The sequence below is a fragment of the Eublepharis macularius genome, chromosome 17 (assembly GCF_028583425.1).
Source record: "Eublepharis macularius isolate TG4126 chromosome 17, MPM_Emac_v1.0, whole genome shotgun sequence".
NCBI classification, from domain to species: domain Eukaryota; kingdom Metazoa; phylum Chordata; class Lepidosauria; order Squamata; family Eublepharidae; genus Eublepharis; species Eublepharis macularius.
In genome coordinates, this window is record NC_072806.1 from 32,129,796 (window position 1) to 32,149,714 (window position 19,919).

The 19,919-nt window shown below is 48.8% G+C and overlaps 1 protein-coding gene across 1 annotated transcript in view; it reads right to left on the reverse strand.

Moving 5' to 3' along the window:
• Positions 1-15,927, reverse strand: part of ITGAE (integrin subunit alpha E) — a 57,482-nt gene extending 41,555 nt beyond the window's left edge. The window contains exons 1-8 of the mRNA XM_055001858.1: positions 15,732-15,927; positions 12,566-12,733; positions 8,103-8,189; positions 7,461-7,582; positions 7,005-7,156; positions 3,397-3,550; positions 162-312; positions 13-80 (exon numbers count right to left, since the gene is read on the reverse strand). Coding sequence (XP_054857833.1) covers positions 13-80; positions 162-312; positions 3,397-3,550; positions 7,005-7,156; positions 7,461-7,582; positions 8,103-8,189; positions 12,566-12,733; positions 15,732-15,927 — 1,098 coding nt within the window. The remainder of the gene's footprint in view (positions 1-12; positions 81-161; positions 313-3,396; positions 3,551-7,004; positions 7,157-7,460; positions 7,583-8,102; positions 8,190-12,565; positions 12,734-15,731) is intronic.
• Between the last annotated feature and the right edge of the window lie 3,992 nt (positions 15,928-19,919).

Genomic DNA, 19,919 nt, shown 5'->3' on the forward strand with positions numbered 1-19,919 from the left:
AAGATCACTCACCTCATCCAGGAGGTAAGCGCTGAAGCCACTTTGGGCTAGCTCAAATTCCAAGACATCTCCAGACGTACCTGAAAATTGGACAAGGAGCCAGTGAGAGATTCCTTGGAAGGAAAGGGAAAAGCCCCAGGTAGGTTCCCCTTCTTCCTTACCTTCGATGCCAATGAGCTTCTGTTGCAAAGTGGACAGCAGGGCGTTTAAGGCTGAATAGTTGGTCACTTGGAAAAGGTGAGTTTCGTCTGGATCGGAAGCAATCAGGCGCAGCTCGTTAAGGGCTTTCGTTTTGTTGAATGCATTTCCAACCTGTAATAAGCCCCCCCCCCCAACAGAAACAAGTTAACTGGGTAGCATATGGTAAATTGGACAAGGTACTGGATCTAGATGACTCCACACAGGATACAGCTAATAGAATTTATTAAAGAAGTGTAAAACAGCAATTATAAAAGTTTTTAGAAGAGTGCACCAGGAGAAGTAATACCATAAAGGCTAGATAACTAAGCTAACGTACACTAGAAACCTCTAAACTTATGGCCAAGCTACAAGTAATGAATTACACTTGAATGGTAAGTGAACAGACTCACATGTATTCCTCCATGTTCACTTTCACTCCACTTGCACTCCACTCGATTACTACATGATCAAGTGAAGTGGAGCACAAGTGAACAGGGAGGAATCCACGTGAGTCTGTTCACTTGCCATTCAAGTGTAATTCGTCACGTCTAGCTTGGCCCTTAGTCCAGATGGTGAGCCTGATCTCATCAGATCTCAGAAGCTAAGCAGGGTCAGCCTTGGTTAGTAATTGGATGGGAGACCTTCAATGATGACCAGGGTCCCAGAGGCAGGCAATGGCAAACCATCTCTGTTTGTCTCTTGCCATGAAAACCCCATCGGGGGTTGCCACAAGTCAGCTTTGACTTGTGGGCATTCTACACCTCTCCACCTTTAGGCAAACAGCAAAATTCAGCAAGGCTTCAAGATGACAAGTCCAAAAATCAAGAGACAAAACCAAAGAGATGCCAGCTATAGGACCTGACCTATTTCATGGTCTTCAAGACAAAGGGACTAGACTTAAAGGACGTTTTTACAAAGGCAAGCTGCCTGCAGCAAGCCAGAACAATGAAACTAATCAAAATGGACCAAACCTCTGAGGGCGGTTCTGCAGTAACCAGGCTCTCACGGGTGCAAGGGAAGAAGCCAGCACTCCGCTCCCAGGAGGCCATGCGCTAATGAGCTGGAATGCTGAAGTCGGCCTCCCATCCTTGAAAAATGTAGCATCTTCAGAGACAGGCTCTGTCTTATCAGGCTGAGATCGGCAGAGCCAGTCAGCCCCAGTCCTTAAAAAAAACCCCTGTCTCTCTCCAAAGTCGAGGTGGGGAGCATAAAGAGTGAGGGCAATAAGTGCATCCTAGCCAGGCCAAAAGCCTAATTTAAAATGATTGATCAAAACAAGGAACACTTCTACATCTAGCACTTGGGACTGATTTTTACCCAATCAGCCCCTGGTGCACCTTGTTGCACCGGAAATGATATAATTCCCAGCCCAATGTGGTGTTTTGGAGCATGCAAGAGTGTGCTCCGGGGGGGGGGTGTTCTTTCTCTGTTCCCAGGCCTTTTTTCCCCACCAGCCAGGAGAGAGGTGGTGGGGAGTGGAGGCTGAGATCATAGAATCCCCCACCCCTGCCGAGGGAATAGAATCCTTAACTGTAACATACACAGATGAGGAGGGCTGCTGTTGAATTCTGCAACTGCTATTGCAACTTGGAAAATCCCCATTTAGATTTCACTTCTTTTTTTCTTCTGCAAATCAAACCCATATTTTCACACCATTTCCATATTTTCACACTGTTTTCTCTTTCCTTGCCCTGAATTTCCCCGATTCAATTTGTATAAGAGGCCAAGCTCTGGTCCAAGGAAGTTGCAATCCATATTTTGATGACGGGAGAGACAACAGAGGTGGAGGCACGGTAATCGTTGAGCCCTCTGCCTGATGTTATAGTGGTGTTTCATTCTCATGTTGTGGGAGCCCACCAGTTGTCCAAATACATGTGTGTCTCCACAATGCACCCAATAATGTTAGATCCTGTAAGATACGAATTGGGCAATGCATGCATTTTCTATGTGGATGCGGCCACATGAAGAAGAAAATCCAAGTGTTTCCCCAATTCACATGTTACAAGATTGCACTAATAGTGTTCCCAAAACATGTAGCTGGCAGGATCATGAAATATGTGAACAGATCACTACTGTAACTTCTGCAGAGGGCTATGGACAGGAACAGATGAACCTGAGAAAGAGCAAGAGTCCATCAGCACCTATAAGCCTAACAAATTTTGTGGTAGGGTATGAGCTTTCATGAGTCACAGCTCACTTCCTCAGATATCACAGTAGCACCTCTAAGCCTAACAAAATTTGTGATACGGTATGAGATTTTGAGAGTCACAGCTCACTTCTTGGTATCTGAAAGCTCATCCCCTACCACGAATTTTGTTAGTTTTATAGGTGCTACTGGACTCTTGCTCTCTTCCACTACCCATGGCCCTTTTCACACTGCTTACCTGCTCCCGGGACGTTGTGAAATATCACGCAAAAAACGCGGAAGATAGCATCTTCTCGTGAGAGTTTTGTGCGACATCGCGCAAAACTCTCGCAAGAAGATGCTATCTTCCACGTTTTTTGCACGATATTTCGCAACGTCCCGGGAGGAGGTAAGCAGTGTGAAAAGGGCCCATCTTAATTTAGATGAATCTGGGCATGCTAAGCCTACTTGGAGATGAGAGCTAAGGGGTTAGAGCAAAAGTTGTGAAGGAAGAGTGAGAGGAGTGGCACAATGTAGGTGTCTGTGGAGGAAATTTCAGGCCTAGGGTGGAGCAAGGACAAACTGTTTTGGGAGAGATTTTTCTCCCCAACCCTTATTCTACTTGTTGCCATTTTCTTTTATTAGGGGAATTATATTCAAATTGCAGCACGGCACCCCTGAAGCCAAGCACTACGGTTCTTTTAATACATCCTAAATCTACACTCCCAATCAATATTCCTCAGTCAAGTAATAGCTTGTTGTTGTTGTTGTTGTTGTAGCCCTAAGCCATAACATACCAGCATAAACACCGTGACCGTTTCCACAGTACTCACCTTCATCCGGAACGCTGCGGAACGTTGCAAAAAAAACCCACGGAAGATAGCGTCTTCTTGCACGAGTTTTGCGTGATGTCGTGCAAAACTCGTGCAAGAAGACGCTATCTTCTGTGGTTTTTTTGCAATGTTCCGCAGCGTTCCCGATGAATGTGAGTACTGTGGAAATGGCCCATGTCACAATCCTCCTCAGGAACAGAGGTCCCAGAACATTCAGGACATACCAAACACAAGAGCCTTTCTGAATTCAGTCCTTACCCCAATGGCATAGCGGTCAATTCCCGCCATTCTCTTTGAATTAATCACCGTGGTTAAGTTCAAAGGGTCCAAGAAAATTTCCCCATCTGTCAACACAACTATGATCTTGGCAGCATTTTTCTGGGACCCACCGCTTTCATGGAAGATGGAATCTCTGTTGAAGATAGCACAATAGTATTCAGGATGCAGCCTTCTGGACAATATTCCAGAAGTAGACTTTTGTGTGTCACAGAATTGCTGCCTATGGGTGAAGGCCGTAGGGAGAGTGCGCGGCACGGGACAAAGCAGACATACACAGAACTGGAGCAAACAAGGCCACAACTTTATTAAAACAGCAAGTAAGGAGTATTGGCGTAGCATCTGGATCAGATCCCAGCATCGGGTGACCCGCCTGTCAGCCGATGAACCACATCCCCCTCGGACCCCAGGCCGAGGGAGGAAACCAGGAGTGGCATGAAGGGGGAGATCACCCGGTGTACACCCCTTGGTGACTCCCATGCCACCTGGGAGTGGCGTGCTCTGGCAGCCCCTGAGCTGGGCGTGCCCCTCACTGCTCACCTCCAAGACTCCATAAGGGAATCCCCTTAATGGGGGGCCTGAGCGCACAGGCCCCAGCCTCCCCAACAAATGGGATCTGATCCAATGCCCACCGCAAAAGTTGTGACAAGAAACAACTAAAATTGATCGTCCAAGGGCGAGAGAAGGCCGGCGCAGACTGGGGCAAGGTGGGGCGGTGGCGCAATTTAAACCTCCCCGCCGGACCAGAGGGAAGACCCCATGACTGCGGCCTGCACCGGCCCTGCCCCTTGCAACGAATCCGGGCGCCCGTGATTGGGCGCCCGCAATTCAAAGCAATTGGTCGCGGGCCCTGTCGTGAGCCGAAAGGATGCCCACGACCAGGAAGCCTGCTGCGAGTCTTCCGCCCGGCCCCGTCGGCGGCAAAACAGGCCCCCCGGTAAGTCGGGGGGGCCTTGCCTTCTTTAAGTGTTTGGCGCACCATGCCATGCCTGCTCTGCTAAGTATCAACTGAGCCTTGCAAAGAATGCCCTTTGGGGCCACAGAAACACAGCATTTGCAAAAAGTAACACAAAGGGAGTGGTAGTCTAGTACGAGTCCTCATCAGCTGCTCTCAGAAGCAAACAATAGTTCTGGAACTGCTGCAGAAAGGTTCACTGGTAGTCCGAAATGCAGAATCACACTCCTCAAAGCTCACTGGCTTCAATTGACTTCAAAGGGTGTAGATCTTCTTAAGATTGCACTGTGAGAGTCATATGACAGCTACCCTATGGGCAGGTGGGGGAGAGATTAGTGTTGACGCACTACGTTTTTCGGCTGCCTATTAGCAGAAGTAGCATTTGATATCTGAAGGCTGTTTGTCAGATATAAATAAAAAGGCTTGTCATTCAAAGCCGCACACTCTGAGGAAGAGAATGAGAGAGACCCCTCCCCTGTTTGGAGAGGCAAAGGATTTGCAAAGCAAGCAGTTGAGAGAGCCACAGACCACGTGTGTTACAGCCAGGGCTTTTTTTCAGGGGGAACGCGGGGGAACGGAGTTCCGGCACCTCTTGAAAATGGTCACATGGCTGGTGGCCCTGCCCCCTTATCTCCAGGCAGAGGGGAGTTTAGATTGCCCTCCACGCCACGCGGAGGGCAATCTAAACTCCCCTCTGTCTGGAGATCAGGGGGCGGGGCCACTGGCCATGAGACCATTTTCGCCAAGGGCGATTCAAACTTTAAAAAACTCCCCCCCTTGTTCCAGCTGACCCAAAGTGACATCATTGTGCGGTCCTGAGTTCCATCACTGAGTTCCACCACCTCTTTTCCCAGAAAAAAGCCGAGGCATAGAGCCAAGCTACAAGTGACGAATGACACTTGAACAGCAAGTGAACAGACTCACGTGTATTCCTCCCTGTTCACTTGCCCTCCACTTGCACTCCACTCGATCACGTAGTGATCGAGTGGAAGGCAAGTGGAGGGCAAGTGAACAGGGAGGAATACACGTGAGTCTGGGTCTGTTCACTTGCCATTCAAGTGTCATTTGTCACTGGAAACTTGGCCCTTAATAACCCAGCAAGCCGAGGGCAACCTGGACAGCAGACATGGGAAGGAGGCAGCCAGCACCCTGTCTCCTTCCCAGGAACTTCTCTTGAGAGGGCAAAAGCCTTGGAACGGCCAAGAACAACAATGGAGAAGTTCAAATTTTTCCCTACCAGCCAACTGAGGCTGCTTCCACACAGGGTTATTTTCTCAGTTGGAGAGTAGCATGCCCTTGGGTTTCAACACAGCATCCACATGAAATTCTTGCACTCTTCCCTGCTGCTTGCTACTGCTTCTGCAGTGGGGGATGCATTTTTGTGTTCCTGTGTTGAACAACCTGACCGGCAAAGCAATGCATTTGTTCCAGACCGTGGTGTCATAGCTGTGTGCCCTCAGCTTGGCTATAAATAAAGGTTTTCTCTTGGCTTGGAGATCTCTCCCTTTGGCTGCTGTGGGAGCAAACCATCTGTGGAAAAATGACTTTCACTTGTGATTCACATTCCAATATTTCAAGCCCTGACTGAGGCTTGCTAACTCATACACTTTTAAAAAAAAGACTTTTCCTGTTGGCAGGAGACAAATGAGAAGAGGGAAAGTTAGTTGCTATCAGACCATCACCCATCTCCAGAATCATCCTGCCAAACTAATTCTTTAGGAATGTAAATGGTTCTCTCAGATAAAGAGAATAAAATGGCCAGATCACACCGTGGCTGGAATTTGACAAGCAGAAAGTGACAGAGGCTGGGATGAGGAAGACTAGACTATATCTTCCACGGGGACCTCAGAAAGAGAAGATACACCCACAAGGGGTGTGGGTGGACAGAAGAGATAAATTCTGGCAAGATGAGTGAGAAGGGGAAATTTTCATCCGGGAGCAACCTTCAGGAGGGCGTTCTCACATGACTCCATCTTGGATGGCAGCGATTGCCACATGGAACAGACAAAGGGCAGGCAGCCCAGACTGAGATGCCAAGGTAAAGGGGAACTACTGCAACAAGTATGCTAAACAACCTGCCTTAAATTAAGACCAACAAGGGCATGTCAGAATCAGAGGACTGCATATTTACACCTTTTCTTTGCATTCCTTGCTTGATCAGTCACTGTGCAGAGTGTGTGTGTGGACATTTTCTTTTTAAATTAAATTCTACTATAAATGTGGGCAATCATTCTCCATACCACATAGGCCTCCACTGCTCAAGCATGTCATCCAGAAAGAGCACTGGGGAAGTATTAGCAGTAGCTCAATACCTTGCTATTTCTGCAGGAGTATACAAGTGTGATATATTGTCCCCAAGGTAGCCAGAGACATAAGCTCTAGCCAGAGTGTATGACTGCCTAGACAGAGTCTGAAGTTTACTAAGTGGAAGAAGGGAGCCCAGAGTACTGGCTCTCTCCCCTGACCATTCCTGAAATTGACCCATAGAGATCAACACTCGGAGGAGCAACTGGCTTGCCAAGAGGAGATTCAGGATGGCCTTTGAGTGCTCAACCTGCACCCTGGTTCATGTCCCAATCCTGACTCTGCAGGACAACCTCCGATAACCTCCCTATTCTCTGATCTTATAACTCACAGGACATGTTGGATGGCAGATGCTGTCCGGGTCACATTCCGCACTTGGGTCACTGCCTGAACTTTTGCCAGGGCTGTGTTGGGATCCTGGCCATCTCGCAGGTCAAATTCTGTCCGGATGATAGATCCATACTGGACCAAAGCAAAGACACACTGAAATGAAAAGACAAGTACTTATATGGCAATGCAGTAAAGTATTTCATGGTGGAAGCTTCTGATAAGCTGAGCTACCCTAAGGTTACAGGTCAGGCTGCTCATTGGCTTCCCTGCTCAGAGTGCAGAGGCAGGAGCAAATCAAACCTGGCCAGTCCTAAGGCTTTATGTGACCTGCCAATCATGGTGCTGATGTTGCCCACCTCTGTTCCCCACTGTATAGTCCCAGGCTGCCTAAACCAGGGTCCATCCTCATGAGGTCACGAGGTTCCCAAGAGTCCCTGATGAAGAAAGAACAAGTCACCGCAAAACACTTTGCGTAGAATCTCTTCAGAATGTTATAGATGAAATCCTTGGCTCGTTCGAAGTCCTCAGGCTCAATGCTCCCAGACCCATCCAAAATAATAGCAATTTCGGTCCGCAGGTCTGTCAGAAAAAATGAAAAAATGGACTGTAAGAAGCGGATGCCCTGACCCGGATAGCCCAGGCAAGCCGGATCTCGTCAGATCTCGGAAGCTAAGCGGGGTCAGCCTTGTTTAGTAATTGGATGGGAGACCTCCAATGAAGACCATTGTTGCAGAGGCAGGCAATGGCAAGCCACTTCTGTTTGTCTGTTGCCATAAAAACCCAACCAGGGGTCGCCGTAAGTTGGCTATGACTTGACGGCACTCTCCATCACCAAGAAGTTGATACAAAGTCTTCCGCCATGACTACTGTGAACTGAGAATTAATGTCTGGCCCTGAAAAAGAATTTAATATCTAGGACAAAAGGCACTGGGGGCAGTTTTTGGCCCTGCCTAAATAACAGGTATGAGGTTGGGTGCTTTCGCCTAAGAGGCTTCAAGGGAAACCTCCTCATGCCAGGACAGGCCGGCAGCCTTTTGAAGAGCCAAACTATGTCAATCTTCAAGCAAGAGCTCAGCACAGTCCTGAAAATATGACTTACCAGATTCATCTTCCTCTTCCATATAATTGTTGTTATTGTTGGTGTTAAAGATTTTGTGCCCAAACTCCAAGCCTCCATCTGTACGATCTTTTTATAGGAACGATAAAATCATGACAAAACAATTAGAAAGTAAATCCATGGACATATGAAGCTGCCTCATACTGATTCAGAGCCCCGTGGCGCAGAGTGGTAAGCGGCAGTACTGCAGCCCGAGCTCTGCTTGCGACCTGAGTTCGATCCTGGCGGAAGCCGAGTTCAGGCGGCCAGCTCCAGGTTGACTCAGCCTTCCATCCTTCTGAGGTCGGTAAAATGAGTACCCAGTTTCCTGGGGGTAAAGTGTAGATGACTGGGGGAGGCAATGGCAAACCACCCCATAAAAAGTCTGCCAAGAAAATGTTGTGATGCGACGTCATCCCATGGGTCAGTAATGACTCGGTGCTTGCCCAGGGGGCTACCTTTACCTTTACAACATACTGATTCGTCCCTCCAGCTCAGGAAGGTGGACAGTAACTGTCCCTGGCCTTGAACCTTTCCCAACATTGGCTAGGTGAGTTTGAGCCTGGCACCTTCTGCACATAAAGTAGGTGCTCTTCCATTGAGCTAGGGCCCCTCCCTGTCAAAAGGAAGTTGTCTTGTACCAAGCCAGACCCTGGGTCCATCTAGCTCGGGCCTAATCAACATATACCACCCTTCAGGACAACTTAATGCCCACTCAGAGCAGTTTACAAAGTGAGTTATTATTATTATCCTCACAAAAATCACCCTGTGAAGTAGGTGGGGCTGAGAGAGCTCTGAAAGAGCTGTGACTGACCCAAGGTCACCCAGCTGGCTTCAAGTGGAGGAGTGGGGAATCAAACCCGGTTCTCCAGATTAGAGTCCTGCTGCTCTTAACCACTACACCAAACTGGCTCTTGACTTCATTGGGGATGATGCAAGAACTTGTATCAGACATATGGTGGGACCTCGAACTGGCCCGTGGAGCTACTACTTGGCTTGAAACATTACATTACTTAAGTGGCTACACGCACATTTTCGCAACAGGGCCAGCAGCAGCACCACAGGAGGGTAAAGACTGGCACCACAGTCTGGAATGGACCCTGGAATGAACCCGGGGGTTTCTGTGCAGGTGGCGAGTATTGCGAAAACCCACATCCAAAATCAGAGCTGCACTTCCCAATTATTCTTTGGGGATAAGCAAGGATGAAATGAAAACAGTTGTGGCACCTGGAAGAGTAACGCACTGGTAGTGACAGGAAAAAAGGAGGACAAACAAACTAAAGCAGAGATGAATTTCAGGAAGCCTGGCTATAATCGATCTGTTCATCTTTAAGAGGATGCAAGACTCAATGGTGTTGTATAAATAGCTCTGTCTCTGTGCTTATTATTATTTATTTATAGTCCGCCCTTCTCACTGAGATCCAAGGTGGATTACACAGTGCAAGTGAAATATATAATCAAGGGGTAGGACATTGGCCGTTTTTACACTGCTTACCGGCCACGGAACATCGCACCAAGCTCCTGGAACGACAGCGTCTTCCGGGTGCAATTTTGTGCGAGAATGGGAGTTCTCGCACAAAATTGCGCCAGGAAGACACTGTCGTTCCGGGAGCTTGGCACAATGTTCTGTGGCCAGTAAGCAGTGTGAAAACGGCCATTTACTGAGCAAGGGACAATAATGAGCAACAGTTAGGAACAGTGGAACAGATACAATAGGATGTGGCGGCAGAAAATTTTAAAACAAGCATAAAGCCGAGCACAGAGATGAAAATTTTCTGAAACAAAAGAATAAGTAATATAAACAACTGTCTCCTAGTACTGAATGTGTCCTGTTATATCATTACATCATGTGTGTATTTATTTGCGTGCCATTGTCCCAATTGACTTATGGTGACCCTAGCAAGGGGTTTTTAAGACGAGTGAGAAGCAGACATGGTTTCCCATTGCCTTTCTCTGCAGAGTCTTTTTGGGTAACAGATTCTCTTATTTAGCTTTCGAAATCTGTCAAGATGGGACTGTACCACGCCGGTCCACCACCCTTCTCATTAAATGAGGCCTTTCTCGATGTTACTCATTGTGTTATTTAGGTGTATTAATTGGTGCATGGCGGGCAAATGCTATTTAAAATGGTGTAAAAGAAACAAGCAAACTGGAAACCAGAGTAACAAAAAACGAGACAGAGCAAAATAAAAGACAATGATAAGAATATAAAATCAAAAAGAAAGCCATGTATTTGAGAGAACAAGGACTCTCAAAATACACGCTCCAGCTTACGCGAGCTGGGACATAGGTGCCTGAACCAACTCTTAGTCAGAAGTACGATTAGTGTAACTCACCTTGTAGATGTGTTGCTCTGCATGGCTCCAAATGCTGTAACAGGGAAGGAGGGGCTGCAGCCCCCCCCCCACCTGTGGCCATATCTGCTGGTAAAGATGGTGCAGGAGGAAAGCCTGAAGCCCCTTCTTACCCCTTGCATCATTTGAAGCCGTGCAGAACTACACAACAATTTCAAGGTGAGTTACACCCAGGGGTTTTTTTCAGCTGGAACGCAGTGGAACAGAGTTCCGGAACCTCTTGAAAATGGTCACATGGCTGGTGGCCCCGCCCCCTGATCTCCAGGCAGAGGGGAGTTGAGATTGCCCTCCGTGCTGCTGCGGCACCAAGGGCGATTTAAACTTTTAAAAACTCCCCTCTTGTTCTAGCTGACCCAAAGTGATGTCATTGGCCCTGGGAGTATGTGTGCACTTTGCGCGCGCACATGTGGTACCAGGGGCACCACCTCCCGCCAAGAGTTGCCCCCTGTGCTAGCAACCCACTGAGTTCTACCACCTCTTTTCCCAGAAAAAAAGCCCTGGTTACACCGGTTGTGCTTCAGACTATGAGTCTCTACACGTTACTAAGTATCCAGGGACACTCAAGTGCAGGATTGTGTGTGCAGATTGTTCTTGCTCAGTGCACGTAAATGCTGCTTTCACAGGAGCTTCCTTTGTACCATCTGCAAGCGATTCTGAAGGACAAAGCGCCAACTCATCTCCGCTTTTACTGCAAGAACAAGTACTGTAGGCTCCTTTGAATTGCCCATTTGCATTCCTCTAAGGTATGAGATAGTGTCAAGATCTGCATTCCAATGAATGGATGTGGGGAAAACTTTAGCAGTTGAGGAGGAACTGATCCGAAACGCATGAATGTACTTGCGGAGAGCAAACTGAAGTGTGATCATGCGAGCGAGTGCATGGGAAGTTGGAGGGGAGACACGTGAAATGAGGTTCATTTGATCATCCCTAGGTACTGTCTTGGGTAGGCAAACCCTCTAACCCCGGTACTGGGTGCTGCAAACAGCCACACAGAGTCCCAGCAGCCTTCTTAGAGGGATATAGCCCACCTATCTGTATGAGACTCGCTGGTCTCTGGGTTCTTTATCTGGGGGACCTTGCACACAGCAAGTCAAGCACTCGAGACACAGGCATGAAACGGAAAACAGTTATTTCTTAAGTTGAGAGAATGCTTGGAAAATAGTAATAGGCACTCTCAATGCAAAAGCAACGGCAAACAAAACAAAGACAACTTCATTCTAATCTAAGCTAAAAACTGACTAACTAGACAGATGACTGACTAACTTGCATACTCTGGTAGCTCTGGTGCTCATACTCACACAGTCTACCCCTGGGCCGGCTGTGTCAGGAGAAAAAGAGAAATAAAACACATAAGGAGCTAGCTTTTAAAACATAATTGACCAATCACAGCTCGGTGTGATATCAAAGCAGCTGGCCAGAGCTGAGACAGAAGATGTGCAGAAAGCGAAGCCTTCTGTCTCTCAAGGCCACCCAATCAGAGCACAAGCCCCAGGTGCACTTAATTTGCTGAGCTAGCCTAGACAGGTACTTAGTAGCGTGTAGAGATGTCTCAACTAGAGATGGGCACGAACCTGAAAAAAAATGAACCATGTGGTTCGTGGTTTGTCAAATTTCATGAACCACGAACTACGAACTTCCACAAACCTGCCCCTGGTTCACAAACTGTTTTGTTTGGTTCATGAAAATGCCACATCCGGGTCAGAAAATAATCACTTCCAGGTTGGCAGAAGGCCACTTCTGGGCCAGAAGAAGGTCTGCAGGAAGCCCATCCCCTGTTGCCTAGGAAACTGATTGATTGGCACCAGGCTGTCTGCAGTCACGAACCAAAAAACGAACCAAACAAACCAGCCTAAAGTTCGTGGCGGTTCGTCAGAAATGGGATCTGATGAACCGTGGTTCGCAAACCACAAACCGGCCTGGTTCGTGCTTAATTTTGGTTCGTATTTCAGTTCGTGTCCATCTCTAGTCTTAACTGATGTAGCCCAGGATGCTCATTTTGACCCTAAGAATAATGCACCAGCAATGGGGTTCCAGAGAATTTCAGGCTTCAATCCTGGCAGCTGAGGCCAAGCAAAGACCTCTGGCCCCTTCCTCCAGGACCTGCAATCTTACCTCTACACGAGTGAGCATGTGGGTCCTGACAAGTGCTGGGGGTCACACCAGCAAAACCCCCAGCATGGCCTGCAGAACTTGAGGCGTCGGTGCCAGCATGATGGCTCCTGTCACTGTTATAGCTCCTTTTGTTCCGCTGCAGGCTGCTCTGGTTTAACTTGGTCTCGACTACAGAAACAGTGAAACAATAAAATAAAAATGGTTTTGAGGAAATAAAGACTTTTAACTGAAATATTGTGACAGTCTCTGACTGTAGCAGTAGAAAAGAGCAAGAGTCCAGGAGCACCTATAAGACTAACAAAATTTGTGGTAGGGAGTGAGCTTTCGCAAACCACAGCTCACTTCTTCAGATACAGCTACAGCTTCTTCAGATACAGGTGCTACTGGACTCCTGCTCTTTTCTGAAGAAGTGTGGCTCACAAAAGCTCATACCCTACCACAAATTTTGTTAGTCTGAGAGCCAAGTTACAAGTGACGAATGACACTTGAACGGCAAGTGAACAGACTCACGTGTATTCCTCCTTGTTCACTTGCACCACGTGATCAAGTGGAGCACAAGTGGAGCGCAAGTGAACAGGGAGGAATACATGTGAGTCTGTTCACTTGCCGTTCAAGTGTCATTTGTCACTTGTAGCTTGGCGCTTATAGGTGCTACTGGACTCTTGCTCTTTTCTATAGCTACAGCCAGACTAGCATGGCTACCCATCTTGATCTTGCTGTAGATAATTTTGATGAGAACTATAGACAGAATGGTGAAGAGAGATGAACTATCATAAAAGAGAAGGTATGAAAGTATCTTTGCTGCCCTGAAAACACTTCTACATTTTAAGATCTTGGAGAAAATCTGAAAAAAGAAAAGAAATTCTGCACACTTTTAGTGACTATTGTGGCCACCTATTTGCCAGCAGCCATGACGTTACCAACTTTCTTTACTTCACTCTAATGTCTGAAGTTCTTTTGTAACTATTGTTATGGTATTAAAATGTTTGTGACTTTTTCTAAATTAAAGAATAAATATATATGTATGCATAAATATTTGTTTTTGAAGCATAACGGTAGGGTCATGACTGCAAACTTGATTCAGTCCATATGTGCATCCATGCAAGGCAAAATGTGAAGCCAGGTGAGGGCTGCCAACTCTGGGTTTGGAAATTCCTGGAGATTTGGGGTTGGAGCCTGTGAGGGGCAGAATTTGGGGGTGGGTCCTCAGCAGGTTGGCAGCCCTAAGCCAGAACCATACTCTGTCTGAAGAACCCATTGTTTTAGATTCAATCTTTGCAGGGTGAAATGTTTAAATATTCAACTCCCCATTTACAGTTCGAATTTTACCATCTCACCTCATTCTGCGTAATGTACAGATTTGTTTTTTTAGGCCAGATCTAAACCTACTACAGCGTGAGGTGGTAAAGTCACCCCAGCTGCACTGTGACTAGGGCAGCCAGTTTCCTATACCCTCCCAGTGGGAGGGAGGGGGAACCTGGCACTTACCTCGTGCCAATGACAAAGCGTGTGCCCCCCCCTACCTGCGCAATGATGACATTTCCACATAGGGGTGCCAGACCCCCAGTCGGGTGGGGGATCCCCACTTACCTGGCAAGTGGGGGGGCACGCATCCTCTGTGCATGCTCCCCTGCAGAGCTGCGTGCTCCCGTGGATCGGCCCTGTTTTGGGACGCCGCAGCATGCAGGAGCGCTCCTGCGCTCCACAGCGCCTCAAAACAGCCCCGTTTTGGCCCGGATTGGGCCCATCTTGAGCCGCTGTGGAGTGCGGGAGCGCTCCTGTGCGCCGCAGCACCCCAAAACGGGCCTGATCCATGGCAAAATGGCTGCTGACCTGGCCAGTTTTGGCATGGATCGGGCCCGTTTTGGGATGCTGCGGCACGCAGGAGCGTTCCCATGCTCCACAGCGGCTCAAGACGGGCCCAATCTGGGCCAAAACAGGCCAATTTTGAGGCGCTGCGGAGCGCAGGAACACTCCTGTGCTTTGCAGCGCCTCAAAACGGGCCCGATCCACGGGCGAGTTTTGGGCCACTGCGGAGCATGGGCACTTGGGGGGAGGGGCGCTGTGCGATGATGTCACTTCCCGGAAGTGACGTCATCGCGCTTTGCAGGAGCCGCACGCACACACCCCTCAGAAGAGAGGTAAGAGCCAGGCCCCGATCCCCCACTGGGAGCTTGAGGGGGCCTGGCAACCCTACTTCCAGAAGTGACATCATCACCCTGACCACTGGAGTGCTTCACGTTCTGTACGGGGCTAATTCAGCACATTTGGGGCCCAAATCAACCCCAAAATGAAGCACAGGAACACTCCCACAGCCGGCGTGATGACATCACGTCCGGAAGTGATGTCGCCGCGCCTGTTAGAAGCACACGCAGCGCACGCCTTTCTGAGGTGCCAGCCGGTGGTGGGCAATTTCCGGGCACTTGCCACCTCCCACTGACCACTGGCGGGGTGGTGGGCAAGGTGGCAAATCCCCAAGAGTTTGCCCACCACCAGCAGGCACCTGGGAACCCTGTGGCACATTCCTGATGTGTTAGGTGTCGGGCCTAGTGTGGCCTAGTCCTCCGAGAGGAAAGTAGTGATCACAGGTGCAGCCAGAGGACATATGACCAACTCAACTTGTTTAACCCTTTAGACACACATGTGCCTTGAATTTCATATTGTACCATTGAAGTAGGCCAATTAGTTTGGATTACCATATATGGAATAGACCACCGTCAGGGTATCAAAGGGGCTATAGCTTTGTTTTCTGTGAGGAACCCGAGGTAACGTCTTTGTGTTAAGAACCTATTCCTCCCTTTATTGCAATAAAGACTTTCTGTTCTATTTACACTCCACCTGCCTTTTCCTTAATTGGGCCAGGAGTGGGTGGGGTCCTTTTGGGCTAACAACTCTGAAGTGAAGTGGTCCATTCTATCACATTTCCAGCTAACTCTGCTGCCTGTACAGCCCAGACCTTTCAGACTCCAAAATTTCACATGGAGGAGCACATGGATTGCAAAAATGCAATTTGGGCTCATCGTGAGCTATTCATACAACCCGTCCATTGCGATCATTTCAGTGCAATCCAGGCAGGGAGTCCAAAGCTCTCAGCCCCGAAGAGAGTCTGGTCCGGGTAGGCTTCCCTCCCCCCACCAATCCCTGCCACTTGCTTAGACTCGCATACTAATGTCGGTGAGGTTGATGAACGCCTTCTCCTGAAAATCATTTGAGAGCAGGACGCAAAGCCCGTTCAACTCTTCCGTGGCCTTGCGCAACTGGCGCCGCTTCTGCTGGACACACGCCTGCGGAGGAAACAGAGGTGGGAAAAGTGAGCCGTGGAGGCAGCAGCTACAAATGACGAAGAGAGCGGTCAAGGGCATGCGTCTGAAGTGGTAGCCGCTTCAGTTGCCAGGCCTCATAGCCACATTGATGGAGGACATTCGCCTGCTTTTCAATAGGAGGTTGCCGTGGCTGAAAAAATCGGTGACTCACCAGAATATTTTCTGGGCTTTGGGCTAAAGCAATACCAGGCTGGAGCTTTTTCAACTTCTGGATGTTTCCTGGTGAGGAGGAAAGAGAGGAAAAATTAAATGAAGCCATCAACAAAGAAGAGGGAGAGGCAAATGCTGGAAGCCAGCCCAAAATGACTCTCATAGAGTTGCCAACTCCAGGATGGAAAATTCATGGAGAACTGGGGGGAGGGCAAGATTTGGGGATCTCCGTGAGGAATTAGTGCCACAGAGTCCACCCTCCAAAGCAGCCATTTTCTCCAGGGTCACTAATCTCTCAGATCTGGAGATCAGCTGCAATTCCAGGTAGGGTTGCCGGCCTCCAGGTGGTAGCTGGAGATCTCCTGGAATTACAACTGGTCTCCACGCCAAAGAGACCAGTTCCCCTGGAGAAAATGGCTGCTTTGAAGGGTGGACTCTATGACATTATATCCCACAGAGGCCCCTCCCCTCCCCAAACTGCATCCTCTCTAGGCTCCACCCCCCCAAATCTCCAGAAATTTCCCAACCTGGACCTGGCAACCCTAATTCCAGGAGATCTCCAGATCCCACCTGGAGATTGGCAAATCTAGTTGTTGCCAGAGGATTCTTTAGGAACCTTGGAAGACCGTCAAGGATTTCTCATCCAAAAGATGGCAGATGAGGCCCCGAATGATCGCCTGCCCCCTCCTTTCCCTGTCTTGCATAGGGAACGGTACTCATCTTTTTTGGGGGGGCGGATAGCAATTCCAAGCAGGCCCAGCCAATTCCCTGTGATCCTAGCCTAGGGCATGTCCCACAATCCTCCGCAGCGCCCAAGGACCGCACGGTAGATGCTCAGAGGTCCCTCACAGACAAGGTTTCCCTGCCCTGAAGGTAGAAAACATACAAACCAGCAATGCAGAGGATTTGCATACGACTGAGTCAGCAGAGCGTCTCGATTGACTGCCTTGAGTTCCCCAGACAGAGAAAAGACGGGGGAACCCCTGCTGATCTGAGCATGACTCAAAGTTGTCCCAGTGCTGTGGCAAGGCAGTCATGGTACGTGACGGCTTTGAAGATCAGGGAAGTGGTGTTGTGGGAGAAGAGGTGCCCATCAGTTTCCTCTTCTGCAGTTTCCCTGGCGTAGTTCATCCTCCACAGCGGCAATGCCCTCCAGGGGAGCAAAAAGATGCAACCCGCCCTTTCATCACATCGCACCTGTTTTGCACCATCAGCATCGGCTACCAGTTGTTCTGGGACTTCCTTTAAGGTGCTGGTTTTGGCCTTCAAACCCCTTTAAGGTGCACATATCTGGAAGACCGCTTTTCCTACATCCACGCTTCATCAGAAAGGGCACTATTGTTGCTGCACCACAGCAATTATTCACAGCATGTCCACCCAGGAAAATCCCCCGGTCAGTGAATGCTGGAGAGCAACAGTCACACAATTTCCGGCTACACCTGGGCACTAACTCTAATATACCTGGTGGCAATTCATACTCTCCGAGAAAGAGCAACCTCTTTGAGGGCATCTTCAGTGGATACTAAGACTCTCTGGAACAGGCTGCCACCGTGCAAAAGAGTTGACCCTTCCCAGGATGTTAATTAGAATTGCCGACTCTATTTTGGGAAATTCCTAGAGATTTGGGGGCTCAAACCTAGGAAGGAGAAGGTTTGGGAAGGACCTCAGTGAGGTATAATGCCATAGAGCCCACCTTCCAAAGCAGCCATTCCCTCCACGGGAACTGATCTCTGTCATCTGGAGATCAGTTGTCATTCTGGGAGATCTTCAGATCCCACCTAGAAGTTGGCAGCTTCAGTCTGTTTGGAGCTTATTCTGTCCTTTGGCAGAGGGCCTTTTGCTGAGCTGCAGCTCTTTGGTTGTGGATTGCTGTTGTGTTGGCAGTCTATGGCTTTACTGTGGTCATTATTATGTTTGAGCACCCTTTTGTGAATCACTTGTGGTCTACTGGGTAGGAGCGAACAATAAATATTTGAATCAAAGCATTAATAAATAAGCTTTTAAACATGGCTCTCCCCAGAAGTGCCTCGATACAGCCTCAGTCTCTTGGTCTACTCTTTGTGATTTGGCCACAACAAGCCAAATCAACATCTGGTGTTGCCAGATGCCCAAACACCAGCACAGCCCTACTGGTTCAGACCAAGGTAGGTCCATCTAGTCTAGAGTCCGGTCTCCAGCAGCGGGGAGTCGGACCCCTCCAGTAAGCCCACAAGCTCTAGGTCAGGCCTGTACCTACCTCCTAAGCTGGCCTCCTTGCAGTAGATCTCAGTCTGTAAATGGCATTTATACAGCCTGCCAGAATCACCTGGCCCCAAGGAAGTAGCTAGAATCCTTTTTATAAAAAGACAGAGGGGAAAAGAAGAAGAAAGGAAGCGCTTATCAAACAGGGAATGTCTGAAGAATCAATGAACCTAACAAGAACAGACAAATTCACCTGGTGCAGCACCCTGTTGGCAACTGGGGCCGCCAGAACAGCCTGGGGGACTCACAACAATGGCATGAAGGCAACAGAGCACCCTGCTCTTTGTCCATGCTGCCTACAAACATGCAGCTTCTTTCACTGAGCTCTTGTGGCTCATAACTGTCTCCAGATCTACCCTCCACAAGCCTGTCTCATACGCCTGCACACCTGCGAAAGCGCAAGCCGACTTGGCAGACAGTGTTCTCTCACCACAGCCCTCTGACAGGATCTGCAACAGGAAACCAGCCCCCCCTGCCTCTTGGTGCGGCCAGCGTCTGCACACTCCGAAGCCTTTGGGGTGTGCTGCTAATAATGCAACACACGTGCAAGCCGGCATCGAGCCTGTTTTGTCCTCAATGCTTCCAAAGATAGGAAGGTGTTTTAGAGCCCAAATGGATGTGAGAGCTGTGAAGAGAACTTTGCAGTGTTTTTAGGTTTATAGCTGCTGCAGTGGGCTCCGATTGCACGGATTGGGGCCAGAGGGGTTTAGGAGAGACACAGTGTGGTGTAGTGGTCAGAGTACTGGATGACAATCCAGGTGACCTGGCTTCAAACAGCCACCCTGCTTCAAAGCTTGCTGGGTGCCCTTGGCTCGGCCACTCTTGCTGCTTTCACACACGTTGGATAATGCGCTTTAGCGACGGTTTGCAATTGGATTTTTCTGTGCAAAAGATCTCTAAAGTACACTGAAAGTGTATTATCCAACGTATATGAAAGCAGCTTCTAGAGTCTGTCTCAGTTTAACCAGACAGGCTTGTTGTGAGGATATAACAGGAAAGGGGAACCCTGTATGCTGCCAGGAGCAAGGCAGAATAAAAGGGAACCATTCCGTCGGATTTAACCCTTCCACAGTTTTGCTGATTGTAGGTAAACTCCCATGTAAGCCCCAGAGAGGAAAAAAGAAAAGTACTCTCAGGCTGATTTCCGGAGATTCTGGTTCTAAACAGAGCTGTTTCCACAGGGGGACGATTCTCTGTTGTGGATTCATTGCTGTTGTGAATGCAGAGGCGTTTCCGCTGGCAATGGACCACCCACACGGTTATTCTCCAGTTTCCGCTCCTGCCAGTTCTGTCATCACTCAGACTGCGGGAAGGCGTTTTGCCATCTTGTTAAAAACGTCACCATCAACAGCGAAACAGCAGTAGTTATCTACTACCATTAAAGACCCTTCAGCAGTGGTGGTGGAAATGGCAGTTCAAAGGTACGGAGAGGGATATTATGTCGGATGCGGGCAAAAAGGTTCAGAAATCTGCATTTTCCTATCCACATGTGGACTAAGCTGGTTTGACTCCAATGGAGGAAAAACAGGCACTGGAAACATCAGAGGGGGAACTGCGGAAGGTAAAGGATGAAGAACACAAGGAGAAGGGCCGGGGGGTTTTTCAGCTGGAACGTGGGGGAATGGAGTTCTGGCACCTCT